At 25.6% G+C, this 18,040-nt stretch overlaps 1 protein-coding gene across 2 annotated transcripts in view; it reads right to left on the bottom strand.

Annotated features, from left to right (window-relative positions):
• The window catches only part of LOC136090425 (uncharacterized), a 42,974-nt gene extending 25,140 nt beyond the window's left edge, over nucleotides 1-17,834 (bottom strand). Inside the window, exons 1-3 of one of the 2 annotated variants that reach the window (XM_065817039.1) lie at nucleotides 17,468-17,834; nucleotides 9,251-9,313; nucleotides 2,700-2,834 (exon numbers count right to left, since the gene is read on the bottom strand). In XM_065817039.1, coding sequence (XP_065673111.1) covers nucleotides 2,700-2,834; nucleotides 9,251-9,313; nucleotides 17,468-17,540 — 271 coding nt within the window. In that variant the 5' untranslated portion in view covers nucleotides 17,541-17,834. The remainder of the gene's footprint in view (nucleotides 1-2,699; nucleotides 2,835-9,250; nucleotides 9,314-17,467) is intronic. The other variant, XM_065817040.1, reaches the window with a different exon arrangement.
• Nucleotides 17,835-18,040: the final 206 nt, after the last annotated feature.

Raw genomic sequence — 18,040 nt, 5'->3', positions numbered from 1 at the left:
ACTGTGTTTTCTGTTGTTTATATAATTATAGTGTTTATAAAAAACAAGTGATTTTGTTATTATTCTTATTGTTAAACATTATCGTTAATTTTATTATTATGATCATTACTTAGCAAGCAGTAAATGACCGGGATTGACAATTGACTGGGGCCGGGTTTGTGACCAGGGCTGTATAAACATTTATACATCCTAAAGTATAATTTTTTTATTCAAAATTTTTGTTACATTTTGTATATATATGCACAGATAAACATCATTATGATCAACATGATCGTCATCATCATCATCATTTTCTCAATCGGCAAATACTACACCATATAAATACTAAAGTAAATTTAAAATGAAAGGATATTGTATGCCAGCATCTAAATAAATAGCAAAGATATATGTTTATATCCATAATATATATGCATGAAGCACATCTCAGAAGCTTTTATTCCTTCTAGACTAAAAGTTTGGAAGCTTTTATTCCTACTCTTTAAGTCAAAACTAATTCTACTCCATACTTTTTTCACAATCTTGAGCAGTTGCTTTATTAATCATTTATTTCATCTTTTTTACAAGAACATCTCTCTTAAAGGGGTCCCCAAGTGCCAAGACAAGTTTTGTTCATATTATAGATAAATATTAGAAAATAAGTTAAAAGTTAATTAAACTTTCCAAAACAAATTATTGAATGAGATATTAACAAAAAACTTATTGATTTTTAACGCCACTTAGCCTTTTTGCAAAGAAAAGTTCTGTCCCTATGATCATTTTCATTTTTTAAATCATGGTCTGATTAATGCGCTTATATTTGACGTCAATAAAAAAAGTTTCTTATAAAAAACTTAAAATGAAGGAGTTTCTCCTTTGGCGGTTAAACAAAAATATAAGATTCAAGTTTTTAGGGTGGAATGCAAGAAGCGAACAAGTTTGAGTCAAGTTCGACTTGAACTTTACATTGCAACCAATAGCGGCAGAGTATGGGTTTAGCATGCTACAGCATGCATTTGTCATAAGCAAGAGGTCATAAGCTCACATCATAAACAAGGGGTACCAAGCTCGATCCCCACCACATCCCTGGTAGTACCACACTCAACTTGTTTCTCTGTGCAGCTGCCTTGGTTGTCAAGGTTCGTGTTTCGGAGTTATATAGTTAAGAGAGAGTTATAACCACAATCAAGTAGCCTCCTCGACTGTCTCCACCTCGACTTCAACCTTGGGGAGGTGAATCAACTTAAAAAAACAAAATAATAATAAATTAGAGCCACTCTCTTTTTGTTGTAAGGTTGTATTTGTTTCTTTTTTTTACAAATACAATCATGGTCATTGCTCAAACAAGCTGTCATCTCTATTATGATAAATCAAAACCCATTCTTGCTTGTTCTTATTCAACAAGTTGCATCCTTAACTGTATCTGTCTCTTCATGCTATAAAAACTTTTGTTAATCCAGTTTTATGCCTTGCACATCAAAAAAAACTTATAACTATTAGCCTCCTTCATATTTTTCTTTTATATACAACCTACAACTTTTTAAGTCTTCAGTTAACCGCTTCCTAGTATTTTAACTTATTCTCTATTTTAAATTAGCTCATAACTTAATAATGGTTGCTTGCAATCTTGTTGGAGGTAAATTAGAATTTGAAAATATATAATTATATGCCAGTATTTAATAAGTAGTAAATGTAAGCAAAAAATTATAATATATAAAGTATTATAAACTTTTTTCTAGCCCTGGCTATCAGCCCCTGCTAAATCATATAGTTTAGCTGGGGCCGGGTTCGAAAAAAGTCTCATTTTTATTTGTTGAAACAACAATGACGTGCTATTAGCAAGCACGTCATTGTTGTTTCAACATTCCCACCAAGCAAATCAGGATTATTTCAACATTGAATTAGCATTATTTTAACTGCCATTATACTCATATTAAATAAGGAAAATGTCTTTACCCATACATTACCCTTTGTTTTATCATCGATTCTCTTAAGTCAACCCCATAATGGATGACACCCCATGATGGATGACACTCTAGATTGATTCAATCATTAACAGTTATTTTTGACGTTTTCATAATTTCTTTGGAAATTTCTATAATTTTCTTGGAAAAATTAAAAACATGATAACATAGTTAAATAAAAACATATATTTAAATAGATTTATGTATCAAAGATATTATGTATCAAAGATGTATTATGTATCAAAGATATGTAACAAACTTTAGGTGATAATATAACAGCAGTTATATTTTATTTTTCCATACGGTTTTATGAAGGTATGACAAAATAAATTTTTTTATTTGATTGATGCTTGTATATTTGTTTTCTGGAGTTTGTAAAAATACATTATAAAAACTGTTTTAATTTAAAAAAAAATTTTTTTTTCCCCCCTGCTCTTGAGAAAAAAGTAAAAACTTTGCTGACACAAAAAAATTTGACTTTGCTGACACAAAAGACTGACTTTTCTCACACAAAAAAATTTCCCTGACTTTTCCCTGACTTTCAGTTGGCTGGCCACCCTGTTTCTTTAACCAATGAATAATTGCATAAAAAGGAGGCCATTGCATAGCGAAAAATAATTGTGAAAATCTCATATTAAAATGTAATGAAATCTTACAGAAATTTCTTGCTTAACTGAATTATACTTAAATTACATTTTATATGCGCATATCATAAATTACTTAGTTAACTAAAGTACTTTGAACTACTTTTAAAATTACCTTTGAATCGAGGTCGAAAAGGATTAGGTGGAGTAGGAGTTAGAATACGAGGTGCATTACGAGGATCATTTACATTTGTATCAGAAACATCTACCAGTTTAGTTTTCACGGCATCGTACACCTTCTTTGGTGGTTCTGAAATCAAAAAGTAAAGTTATAATTGTAAAAATTTTTGAATTACCATAAAATTATAAATCATTGACGTTGATTTACAATTTCACATATATGTGGAATTGTAAATCAATTTGCTATATATAATAGAAATCATTACAAACATATAATATATTGTTCTAAGTTTTTGTCATTTTGTTGTAGAGGTACTTTTATTAAAAAATTTGGCTCAATTTTGCGTATTTTGTATTTAACTATGCTATACAAAGCAATAAAATTTATTTGTTGTCATATATTTTTTAACTTATTAATAATAGTAAGCCACAAACTTTACAAGAAAAAAATAAAAAACAAAAATAAAAAACTGCCAAAAAACACTAATCCATCAACCTGATGTTAGTGTCATGCAAGTCTCGAGTTTCAGCTTAGTGAATTCAGAAAACTTCATAGCCTTACAAAACTGTTTTTCAAAAAATATTTTCAACTTGACTACTACTTTATTATTTTAACTTGACTAATATTTTTCTTAAAACATTTACTAAATGTTTTAAGAAAATTATTAGATTTCAAAACAACGGATTTTTACTAAAACGTTTCAATATAAAAAGTATTAATTTAAATACTAAATAATTTAGTATTTAATTTAATTTAAATTTATATTTTAGTATTTAAATTAATACTTTATTTCTTGAAACGCCATTTATAGTGAAAGCCTATTGTTTTAAAAAAGAATCATTTCATAACATTAAATTTTTAAAGGCCACCTTGTTATAAGTTTTCACAAATATTTAAAGATTTGTGGAAAAATAGAAGTATAATATAAATATAAAAATATTTTATCTAATAGATAAACAAAATTGGTGCATACATATATTGCATAAAAAATTATTTATACCCACATTATAAAATATTTTTATAAATAAAAAAGCAAAAACTTCAAATAAGAACATAATTAAAAACTTGTAACTGTTTATATTAATTTGTTTCCCATTTATATGATCAATTTTTAACACTTGTGCATGGTCCCAAAATACTTTTTAGATTTCTGTTTAAATGTCACAATGTTGAACATATTTACCAACAAAATAGGATGGACTATTAATAATTTTTTTATAAACATAATACTTTTAATAGATAAATTAATTTTTTTAGTGATATTTTAACATTTTTTGCATCTTGAACTTTCTCCAGAATTTCTTTTTTTTTTTTTTGGATTAAACAACTGCTTCACGTATTATGCAAGGGTTTTGTAATTATTTGTTATTAATTTTGTTACTATTTGTTATTCATGCTATTGTTATTTGTAACTCATATTACTTAAAGATTGTTTTGGTGTAATATTTGCTTGAATTACAATAAGAAAATTTTATAAAATTCCTCTTATTCTTTTGCTTCCTTCTATCTTTGTTTTACAATAAAATCTTTTACCACATTTACAAAGTTAGTAACTTTGTGATATTTATTTTGTATTGATATCATTTAGTCTTTTTTTACAATATAAAGCTACATACACATTTTTTAGTTACTCTACCCCCCCTCCACCTATCTTTATGATTGATTATGATAGAATACATTATACTAATTCCGAATCATACAAAAACAAAGGTCTGAAAAATTGAGGAAAGTAATCTAATTTAATATTAAAGTTTCAAAAATTATGCTAAAAACACTTATATTTCACCACCTCTTTTTAAAACATTTTAACACTGTTTTCATTTAAAAATCAATAATTAAGAAATTCTTTTTTAAATACACGACCTGCTTTTTATTGTCTTTAAATATTCAAAATTTAAATATATTTAAATATAATTTTTGTACATGTATGTACATTTTATGATGTACATACATCGACTAACAAATAGGAATTGGTGTAAATAAATCTACATACATCGACTGACAAATAGGGATTGGCGTAAATAAGTGTACACACATCAACTGAAAAAAACGGATTGGCACAACTATATGTACATGGTTTGGGTCAGGGTTAGGGTCAGAGATCAATCAGAAATGCGTTTTGCATTTTCAAACAGAAAGTTTTCAAACAAAAGCTAAAGTTGTAATTAAAAAGGATTAAAAAGGAAATTAATCATAACCAAGTATGAAAATATTAGCGTTTTTAGTGTGATTTTTTATACTTAAACATCAAGTTAAAATACTTTCCTTAAGTTTTCAGACCTATATTTTTATATTATTCTGAATTATCATAACGTATTCAATTATAATCAATCAGGGATGCTACCCTAATTGTTTAAGTTCGTGGTATAAAAGCTTATGAGATTAATCCCAAGGGTCAAGGTGATGCACTCAAGTATTGCAAAAACTATGTTAAAAAGAAAAACATTTTTACTTCTTTATCATTTAATGATGATGAAAAAGTTAAAACACAAGTTGAGCAAATTGTTGAGTTAGTTTGTTGCTTTTATGCACCATGGTACTTCAGGCTTGGCCAGGAAGGCATGCGATTTTATGTCATAATATGACTAGGCAAATACTATTTGATTTTGAAAACTTGACCACAGTTGTTGATGTTTTGAAAATTTGTGTACATTTTAAAAACGTGCTTAAAAAATTAATTTAACTATGAATAAACTTTTAAAAAAATTATCATAAAAGAACCAAATAAATCTTCGTAAAAAAAATAACAAAAAATGAAATAAAAATAACTTAAATAAAACTAAAATAAAAAAAATTAAATTAAAACTAAAATTAAACTAAAATAAATTAAAATTAAAACTAAAATAAATAATAAACTATAACAATAAGACTATCTAAATTAGGTTGGGAATATATAACTTTGAATTGTTTATCTTTACTATGTTTTTATAATATATTTTATGTTTTTATAATATATTATGTGAAACCCTTTTTAAATTAAGTAACAACTTACATTTAATGATTGTTTAATAAATGCGCAAATTTAAAAGTTAAAAAAAAGATTCTTAACATTTCTTCTCAGTAACGTAAACAAAAGAAAAAATAATTAAATCGTTTATTTAAAGAGTTGATATTTTTTTTTTTTATTTAAAGACATATATGATAAAAAATACATTCTTGTATAAATATTTTTTTCTTATATTTATAAATATAAATAAATTATTCATTTTTATTTTTATAAAAAATCATTAACAGTGATTAGTTACTTTATTTAAATGCGTTTCAATAATATAAAAACATAAGTAAAGATCAAAGTTATTTAATTCAAACAGCTTTCAAAAGTTCCTCTTTTTTTTCTTCTCAACAAAATCTTTCTACTTTTTCGAGTAAATTTTTTTTTTTTTTTTAATGTTATTCACCTCCTCAAGGTCAACAAGGCCACTACAGATGAGGAGGCTACTTAATAGTAGTTATAACCCTCTTTCAACTCTATAACTCCGAAACACGAACCTTGACGAACAAGGCCTCTGGGCGGAGAAACATGTTGAGCGCGGTACTACAAGGGACGTGGTGGGGATCGCACGCGGAACATCTCGCTTATGAAGCGAGCGCTTTACCACTACACCACTACCGCATTTAACTCTAATGATTCTTACATAGAGTTTATTAAAGAGACCTTTGCTGTTTAAAGTCATCACTTATAAAATTTAATTTTTTGTGTAATTTTTACTTTTTTAATTTACTTATAAAGAAATTTTATATAATTAAATAACATAAAAAAAAAATATACAACTTTCAATGATACTTTAATTAAAATTAATAGCTGCTTTGTTTAAAAGCGTTTAGCTTACATAAAAACGTTAATAAACATAAACGTGTTGAAGTTATTTACTTTCAATATAATTAAAAACTAATTTTTTCAGCGCATTTGTTAACAGCTGTGGTTAAATCGTCAAAACAAAAATAAAGACTTTAAATTGCATGCCTTCCTCGTCAAGCATGGTACTTGCTAAGGTTATAACGTTCCAGATAAAGATGGAACGCTAATTTTCAAATCAAATTTATCTTTCAAACTGCCATTTTTAAATTCATCTGAATACAGAATAGAAAATAAGCCAAGGGTGGATATTGAAGAAAAATTAAATCTAGACAAAATCAAAGCTAGTAATCCACCAAATTTGGCGGTATTTGATGACAAGTATGTATACTTTATGCTTGCAGTAAATGGCTTAACAGAGGAGAGAATTCACAATTGGTTATCACTTCCTCCAAACTGGTTGAAGTATGATTGACACAATCATACTTCAACCAGTTTTTAGCTTATGCAAAAACATTAATTGTTGTGATCAGTCATGCAGAAAGAAATGTGGGTGTGATGCAGGAGTTTATCCATACATACATTAGTGAAGAAAAACAGATGAGGCTTGTAATAATAGACAAAGTTCATTATGCCATGAGAGAACCTGAAAAACGCTCTAGCAAAATGATTAAAAGAAACATAGAAGTAAGAAAATAACCAATTTCAAGAAAAGCAAAAATGAGTAGAAATTATCTTAGTTTTTTATCTTTTGTAATCTTAAATTATTACAAGATCTGTTTTATTTTTAAGATGTATTTTATTTACTTTATGTTACCGATAAAACTCACTTTTGATTTCATTCAAAGTAACTTTATATAACTTTAATAAATTTTTAAAAAACTAAAGAAGTAGGCATAGCAGAAGTGTTTGTGTGTGAATAGGTAAGATCCTAATCTCACCTTTGAGTATATAAATGATAAAAGTAACAAAAGTGTTGCCAAATTTTTAACTACAAAGATTTTTTCTAAAAAACTTTTAGTTATCCAGAAAAAATCTCAGATAAATATAACAAATTGCAGAAATTTTGCGAATATATTGAGATTTTAAATAAAAATACTCATAAATAAAGCCAAAACAAAAATATGTATGGTTTTAAATGCAAAGTAAATGTAGTTTAGAATCATTTTTTTCAAATTTCAGCAATACAGGTTTATATTTGACCCTCCCTTAATGTCAAGAAAAACTGCATTTTTTGAAAAAATTTGATATTTAAAAAAAACCAAAACAGTGATCAAAAATTGCCAGATAAATTTTAAAGCCTATTTTCTACATATTTGCACTAAATTTAGCGGGATACCTATTTTTTTTTCCTTAAACTGATTCCCTTTAATATATATATATATATATATATATATATATATATATATATATATATATATATATATATATATATATAAAATATATATATATATATATATATATATATATATATATATATATATATATATATATATATATATATATATATATCAACCCTAGGAATTAGCAAAAATGAGGTTGGCGATTTTTTGCCGACCTCAATCACTTTTAGGTCGAGATAAAAATGCTTATAAAAAAAAAGTGAGATATATATATGTATATATATAAATATATGTATATATATACATATAAATATGTATATATATATATATATATATATATATATATATATATATATATATATATATATATATATATATATATATATATATATATATATATATATGTATATATATATATATATATATATATATATATATATATGTATGTAACATATATATATATGTATGTAACATATAATTAAATGTATACATATATTTATATGTATATATTTATATGTATATATTTATATGGGCGCTTCTGTAGTTTCTCTCTCTCCCCCCCCCCCCCCCTTTTATAAAATATTATGCTGATTAAAAATCGTATAAAGACATAGGTCTAAAACAGAGGCGAAGAAAGAAAAAATTAACAGAAAGTGCTCTAATTCGCTGTTGAAGTTTAAAAAATTACATTAAAAAACTCTGATATTCGCCATTTTTTAAAAACACTTTACATCTAAGTTTACATTTTGAAATCAATCGTTTAGAAAATCTTTTTTTAATTATGCAACCCGCTTTTTATTGTCGTCAAAATTTAATTATGACTAAATTAAATGTTTTTATGATTATATTTTATATATTTTTAATTAATTTTTTTTTAAATTAGTTTAAGATTTTGCTTTTCAAATGTACATAAATCGACTGACAAATAGGGATAAGCGCGATTAGACGTACATGATTTGGGACAGGGTTAGGGTTTGGGCCAGAGATAAATCAGAAAATGATGCACTTAGCATTTTTTAACAGTTTTGATTTACATTGTTAATAGAAACCAGGCTTTTTTAAATTCATCTTTGAAAAGGATTTAATTATAACCAAGAAAAAAATGGCGAATATTAGCGTTTTTTAGTGTAGTTTTTTCAGCATAATATTCTCTATCTTGCATAAAATTCTCTATCATAATCAGCAATAGAAAAAAAAGGTGGGGGGGGGGAGAGAAACTGCATTAGCGTCTATTATAAGTTAGTACTAAAATAATACATATTATGAGTAGTGGCAGATTAAAATTGTAGGCCCCATTAATCCTAATCCAAAATTAATCCAAGCCCCTTATAATCCAGCACTGATTATGATTTATCATTATATTATTAGTTATTTAAATAACATTTATACTTCAAAGTAAACTATACCTGTTATAGGAACTGACTTTTTTTCATCAAAAACATCTGATTTGCCATCTTTAACTTCATGATCTTTAAAAATATTAGAGTAACTTATATGTCATCTTATCATTATACTGTAATCACAAACAAAATATATCTTATAGTTTGCAAAATGAAAATTATTTAGGAAAATTACTATTTTTATTTAAAAAAAAAAAGTAACAAACTAATAAAAATTACTTAAGAAACCTTTGTGTTGAATTAAAAGTCTACATTTCTACTAAAACTTTTGATATATAAAGATAAAGACTTAAAAAGTCTTTTTAAAATTTTCAATTCTAACGAAATATAAGATTTATAAACAATAAAAATTTACCCATACTTTAGCTTTTACATGCATAAAGTAAGCTTATGTGAGTTTAAAGAACTTTTGTACAAAAAGTTTTATACAAAAAAGTAGAGATTTAATGAAGAAAAATTTTTAATCAGCAAAATTATTTAGTAAAGCATAGTTTATAAATGTTCTTCTTAAAACTTTTCATACTTTATGATTTTTTTCCTTCAAATCTGTTTTTTAAAGTAATTTAAAAATTTTTGAATAAAAAAAATTTTGATCATATAATTAAACTTAATCTCATCTATTCATCACTACAGAGCCGGCAGGAGAGCGGTGCAAGTGGTGCAGTCACACAAGGCCCCACGATTCCGAAGACCCCGCGCTTCGACCCATATTATGTATTTCATATACAATAGAATAAAAGAAAACCTTATATTTTTGATTAAAAAACAAGTTTTTTGACATTCCTCTAAAAGTGTTCTTATTTTATAATTTATGATAAAAATGTTCTATTTTTATAATTTTCGACTTAAAGTATACTGTTTTTACAAATAAATGAAAAAAAAAAACGTTCCATTTATAGAATTTACCATAAAAAAATGTTTTATTTTTTAAACGTTTTAAAATTTTATAAAAATTTACAAATATCTTATGGTATTGTTCTTTATAATGGCCAAAATTGTTTTTAGAAAGTTCCAAAAATGATTACTAAGGAAAGAGATGCTGGACGAAAGTATACGTGTGGCTATGATAAATTAAAAAAGAAAAGTAAAAGAGAAGCAGCTGCAGAACAAAGAGACAAAATCTGGCAAAATTTTTAAAACTAGAAAAGGTGCAAGAAACTAACAATAACTATCATATACCTAGTAACATCCTTAATGATGGTGAAAGCGTGAACACGACAATTTAACAAAGGAAAATGTTAATGAAGCAGAGGGAAACGTAAACAAAGAAAGCTTTTCATCGACATCAAATAAACAAGATGAATCAATGAAAAGTTTCTAGCTTCAAAACAATCAAGATATCGATAATGACATAACTAGTATTACTATCAATGGTCCTGGCACTTAGCCTCAAAATATAAGTGATAAAAATAGAATAACAATTATACAAAATGGCGTAATACAAGTGAAAAATTACGATTTTCCGAAAGATTATAATAATAGAAGTTTTTCTGAATGCTATTATTTAAGAAAATTAAGGAATGGCGAACAACACAAACGAAAGTGGTTTTTATATTCCAAAACTAATGACTCGACATTCTGTTATGCATGCAAATTATTCTCATAAATTACCGCTGCTCTCTGTTTAAATGGATTAAATGATTGGGCACATTTAAGTTTGCGATTGCAAAGACACGAAAGATTAGAACACCATTTACAAGCCATGTACAAACTGTTACGGCTGGAAAATAATTTTAAATTTGGAAAAACTATTGACATAGAACATGAAAAAATAATTAAAAAATAAATCAAAATCTGTTGTTGAGTTTTGCCTTCCAACTTTAGAATATTACAAATACTGTAACATTTGTTAAAAAATAATCTATTTGAGTTATATCCAAATATCGTTACTGCGCTTAAAATTATACTAACTTTACCAATTACAGTCGCTTCAGCAGAGAGATCTTTTTCAAGATTAAAAGTAAATAAAAAGTTTACTTCATTAGCAATTTTGTCTATAGAATTAGAAAAGCCAAAAAACTAAGTTACGATGGTATTATCCCCTAACTTTCCATAAAGCACTCAAGGTAATAAATTTGGAATTCTTTGTATTAAATATATCTATATTTTTTCAATATAATTTTATTTTTTGTTATTTGATTTATTGAAGAAAATTTTGATGATTGAAATGTTAGTTCATTTATATATAATATTTTTAGTGATTTATAATTATACTATTTTTAGTGCCTTAGTTCAACGTGTACTGAAATATGTTAATTATATGTCTAAAAAATCATATATGTGTACATATATGTACTACAATAATATTAGGTAGAGATGTAACGGAATTCCGTTCCGACCGAAATTTGTGACTTTTAGGTCATTCCGGTTCCGGCCGGAATTATGATATTTCAATTTATTTTTTACTTTATTTAATTAACACATGTCACAGACTGTGTAAATTAAATCAAAAAATCATTGTCCTACAGGGCAATGATGTACCAACACTCCCCTGTAGCAGGAGGCTATAAGATAAGGATGTAGCAGGACTCTCTTGTAGCAGCAGGCTACAACACACAAACGCAACAAGCATTAAAATAAAATTATTTTAGACCGTATATCTGTAGCTTTGTCTAATTTTATTTGCAGTAATCACTTATGTAAAGATTTAGGAATAAAATAACTAAAAAACTATAAATTATATAATTATATTTATATAATTATATATATAGTTATATAATACATAAAGTTATAGAATAACTAAAAGTTTAGAAATATTGTGATGCAAAAAGAGTTGCTATCCAGTTTTGGGCAACAAACATGTTTTTTTTTCATCAAAAATGTTACCTGTCTCTGACAATAGTCTCGATTTTAATGTTTCTTAACTTTTAAATAGTTAAAATGTATAGGATGCCTGATACAGTAAATATTTCATATATATATATATATATATATATATATATATATATATATATATATATATATATATATATATATATATATATATATATATATATATACATATATATATATATATATATATATATATATATATATATATATATATATATATATATATATATATATATATATATATATATATATATATATATATATATATATATATATAATAATATTTACTTTTTCAACAATTCCGGCAAATCTGGTTCCGGCCTGAATTCAAAATTTCGAATCCGGTACACCCTTAATTTTAAGGCCTCGCAAGGTTATCTTGCACCGGGCCCCGCATTTGTTTGGGCCGGCCCTGCATCACCATACCATGTATTATCAATAATCATCTTATCAAACTATCACCTTTAATATTATTTTACTGTCAAACTGTAGATATTATCATACTTCAGGTTTTTATAATGTTAAAAGAAACATTTCTCCTTTTTAAATAATTTTCAAATTTTTTTACTAACGCTTTTTGAGTCTTTAGATCAATTTAATTGATTCCAATTGTGATTGATTCAATTATGCTTAAGGTGGTACACCCCCATTAATTTTGGAATTTTTTTAGAAAAAATAAACTTTTCAAATATCGATATTTTTAGTTCATAGAACATATTTATGATTTTTTTAAAAATAAAATAAATAAATAAGTATATAAAAACGTGTGTACTTTAACCATTATAGGATTTTGAGGTCCATAGCAACGCCATAGCAACGCATTTTTAAACATAAAAATTTCCACTTGTTCAACCTTCTAAACAACAATATCTTATCTATACTTCAGCTTCTTCTTTATTATGTGCTTTAATATTTAGTGAATGTTTTTAATGGGCTCATACTTTTTTTTGTAATGTAACGAACTTTTTCTTTGTTTTTTGTATTTTTCTCAAAATGTCATTTTTAGCAGATATATAATTTTTAAAACATGATATTTTCAGATTGCGACCATATGTTAACTTAAAATTTTTAGGGTGCTTTTATTATTGTTGGACTTAGGTAATGAACCAGAATTACAAATAAATATGGTGTCAAAGTATATTTAATACCTTTTTTTCTAAGCTACTTATAAGTAAGAAAAAGTTTTTATTCCCTATTCCCAAAACTAAAACTGCCAATAAACAATCATAACAGATCATCTTATTAAACTACGATGTTCATTTCAGCTAAACAATGATTTATTTAAAACCTTATTCAAATCTGGACAAGCAATCGTAATTTTTAGAAGATTTTTTGCTACAAACATTTTATGTTATGTTACGACACGGATTTAAAAGTGGTGGGGTATGATCGTCAATTTCTAATGCCCTCTCTATATATAGAAATTTCTTAATATAAAATAAAGAAAAGAAGTCCTTCAGAAAAAATGTGGAAAGGCCGATGCCCCCAGTTGGCCCTGGTTACGACAAAATTTAAATTTTTTTTCGTTTTGTCGTAATTGAGAGACCTTTTTTAAAACATTAAAAAAAAACAACCATTGTGCAGCCAAACTTGCTGGTAAAATACACTTCCGCGGTGCTTCTGGACTTCTGAGAGCAGCTTAATAATCACACAAATAAATAAATAATTTGACATACCTATATTACTTAACATAACATACATTTTTTAAACTCATAAAGTTCTATATTGTTTTGTTTTTTTTTTAAAAAAGAAAAAGAGAAATCAAGTATTCGGAAAAATACAGAACAAGAGATGATCAAATCGCGTACGTACTCGCTGTCTTTAATACCCCTCGCTCCCTTGTACGCATCCGTACGTTTTTAGGTAACCCTTTTCCCCATTCCTGGTACAATCTTAATGAAAGATGCGCCTCACTAAGCGGAAATAGGATTTTATTGACATTTCTTTTTTCCTACTTTCATCTTTTTAAATATTTGTTAACAAAATTAGGTTTGCACTTTTTAACTAAAAAAAAAAGATTTCAGGGTCAAAAAACACATGTTTTTGATAAATTTTTATAAACAAAAAAAGAATCAAACGTCTAAAAAACTAGTTTTGTGGAAGTTGAACAAGAAAATATAAATCTGTCATAGATAAGTAGATAAGTAAACTTTTGATATTTCGTTGTTTGCTTGTTTGTCTGTTGCAAAAATTAAAACATTTTTATTAATCATTAAAACGGGCCCATTCCAACGATATGCTTGATTAATCTATTCAACTAATCTAAAACACTTATAACAGTCGTGCTTTTCTGTTTTGCAGTGTGTACCTTGGTACAAAGTTATTGTTGTAACGTGGGACATCGCAAGATACTGGTTAATTCAAGAGCAAAATAAAATAAGAAAGAAAAAGAATATCCTTTGTTGACAAGAAAATTTTTCTTCCTTCGAAGAAAAGCAAATAAAGTCCAAGGAAAAAAAATTAAGTAAAAACTGTAAACGCTTCTAGTTCAGAGTATAAGCAAATGAATTTTTTTATGTAATGAAAAACTTGTAATATTTCCTTGCAAGAATTAATACAAGGAGTTTCGGAAAAAGGACCGTATATTCCTTTGAGTGTATAGTCTTTGAGAAAAATATTTACTGGAATGAAATAAAGCAATATGATTATGTTTTAGTTAAATTTTCTGATTTGTTTATAATTTTTATTGTAATGATTATGCAAGTTATGCTAATTCCCTTTAATTATGCTAATTCCCTTAAGCTTTTTTCTGCAGGATAAAAAACAGAAAAAAAATATATATTTTCACATTTCAATACTTAAATTTGAATTAAATAAGATTTTTTTGCTAAAGTATCGACTCATTTCACTTTGTTCCAGACATTTTTATCCATCAGTTACAACACCCTAAATCTCAAAATATAATAAATAGAATATTTAATTACTACATAATTAAGACTAAATTTTAAATTTTTAGATGTTGACGTGTTGTCTAAATGCTGGGTCTTATTGTAGTTTGTAAGAAAATAAAAAATTAATAAAAATAATAAAACTTTGTATATAAAACTGTATAAATAAAGTTTTGTATACAGTTTTGTATATAGTTTTGTATAAGGAGCCTAATAATGCTCATTTGTGCGTATTTGCGACATGAAACTCTGGTAGCCATTAAAGTCGAGTTAATGGCAGACCTAAGTCTTTCAGCACTTTTTTATATTATAAAATGTGAAAGAATATCAATGTGAAAGAATATCTATTTCTAACTATTGTAAATTTAAAATAGTATACTTTTATAGTATACCTTGGTGGCCAAATTGAATTGCTGGCTTAGTAACTGCTTTTTTTGAATGTGTTTGGGACAGAGATACTTATGTTTTGAATGTTTTTATGTAATTAGTTAAGCCTGAGTGTTTTGCACACATTAAAAAGAGAATTTTATTTCTTAAAGAAAAAAGGTTTTACATTCAAACTTTTTTTATTCAAAATTAAAATTGGGGTGAGGGTCACCGTTTTTTTATTAGATGTTTACAATTTTACAGTAAGTAGTTTTAAAGTTTGGAACGTTACTTTTTATTTCAAAGCCAATATTTTTAATATTCTTATTTTCTACCACTTTCGTTATTTTAATTTATTCAAATAAATCAGCTATATAAAGAGTTTGTATATAATTAGCTAGTGTCGAGCAGATCTACCATAACCTGTGTTACGGTCCGGACTGCTAATATATATATATATATAAATATATATATATATATATATATATATATATATATATATATATATATATATATATATATATATATATATATATATATTTACATATATTTTTTATTTCATAATTATTTTGATTTATATAGTAAGAAAGAAAGCATAAAGAAACTAAAAGAAAACTGAAAGAAACATTAAGACAGATCAGGTAATTTAATTTCAGGATTAAAAAACTCTATGGCTCCTCGGATTTCAAAAGAATGCTATGTAATCTTATAAGTTTTGTATTAAAAAATTTTTCTCGCCAAAGTAGTGTTATGTCTTAAATACGACGTCGTAGTTTTAAAAATATTGTGTTGTTTGTTTAAAAATATATTTGCCTGTAAATGTTTTAAACTTTAATAACATGTTTTGTTTGTATGCGTGTATGTATGCGTGTATGTATGTGTGTATGTATGTATGTATGTATGTATGTATGTATGTCTGTATGTATGTATGTATGTATGTATGTATGTATGTATGTATGTATGTATGTATGTATGTATGTATGTATGTATGTATGTATGTATGTATGTATGTATGTATGTATGTATGTATGTATGTATGTATGTATGTATGTATGTATGTATGTATATATATATATATATATATATATATATATATATATATATATATATATATATATACTTACATCAAAATAAAAACACTTTGCAGAAAATGTTCTCATTTCTTAAACTTTGCAATGAATAAAGTCTGAGAACAACAAAAATCTTAAAATTTGTGCCCAGATGTTAGAGCAATAATTTCTTGAGTTTTATTTTAGTAAGTTATGTAAAGTTTTCAAATCCCTCAAAAACAAGGGGTTATAATGATGTGATTTTGTTGTTAAAAGTGTTCTTTTTTTATTTCCAAAATTGTTTTAAAACTTTCACGAAAAAACTTACATTATATAAGTTTACTATTATTTGTTTATTTAGTCATATAATTTCGAGTTTTGAGTTTTTCATTAAAAGTATATTTATAACAAATGTTAAGAAGTTTTTTATGTTAACCATTTTTTAAAATCTAAGACCGTTAATCTTCATACCACTATTAATAAAAACTATTCAAATAATGTTACATCAATAGTACTTTTGTTTGATTTTACGTTGTTATAATTTATATAAATATATCAACTTTGAATTTTTTTTAATATTAAAAAAAAGCTACCTAAACCCATTTTAATGGGTTCTCGTATGTAGGTTTGAAATTTTTATTTGTTGAGAACTTATTGTAGATTACTTTTTTTATTTTATGGTATATGTTGCCCATTTTCTTTGTTAGTACAGAAGGTTGTTATAGTAAAATTTTAATTATTGGGTATATAGTAATAATACACTGAAAGTACCCGCTCAAACGATACGTTTTATGGGTTCTTTTTTGTTACTATTTTAAATTCATAATTTTATTTGTAATACACTTCTTACAAAATTATTTCGAGAAACTAAAAGTAAAACTTGAATTGAATTTGTTAAAAAAAAAAGCAAATTTTCTGCTTACAATCTTGTTGCAGACAGAATTTCGGCAATTCGCAGACAATTTTTAAATACTTATTTTAATAAAAAAAAAATAATAATTTTACTGAAACGAATCATCAAAAGTAATTTATTTTTCGGCACGCTACTGTCATAATGCGATATTCTAAAGCAATAAAAAAAAACTTACCTTTTACATGTTTTATATGATTTCCAAAGCTATAAGTTAATGCAATTGATAGAATCAAAATGTGTCTTAACATTTTTTTATAGAATATGTAACACCAAACCTCTCGTGAAAAACTTATTTCAACAAATGATTTGTCAAAAGGATATTTAAGACTGAATGATCAGAAAACGGATTAAATTAAAAACAATCTTTTCAATAAAAGATTTGAAATATAATTAAGTTAAAATATTTGTCTTTTGTTCAGATATTTAACAAAACCCTGATGGTCAGAAGAAATTCCGAAATCGTATTAAAGTACTTTAAATTAACCTTTGAACAAACCGAACTTTATGTTCCAAGATAGTTCAATACGTATTTTAAGCTTTTTAAGATAAATCAATACGTATGTTAAGATTTTCATGCTAGAAAAAAAAAAATTCTAAATGATGTACTTGACTAATTTAAAATTTTCTATTATTCTATTAAATTCCTTTTCAATTTATATGCTAATAGAAATGATGTTAAGAACAATAAGATTGGGAGGGGGTAAATCTTAAAAAAAAAACGCCAACTCAATGAAATAACCGTGAGTAT

Source organism: Hydra vulgaris, chromosome 14 (genome assembly GCF_038396675.1).
Source record: "Hydra vulgaris chromosome 14, alternate assembly HydraT2T_AEP".
Lineage (NCBI taxonomy): Eukaryota > Metazoa > Cnidaria > Hydrozoa > Anthoathecata > Hydridae > Hydra > Hydra vulgaris.
This window is presented reverse-complemented; position numbering and strand designations above follow the sequence as displayed.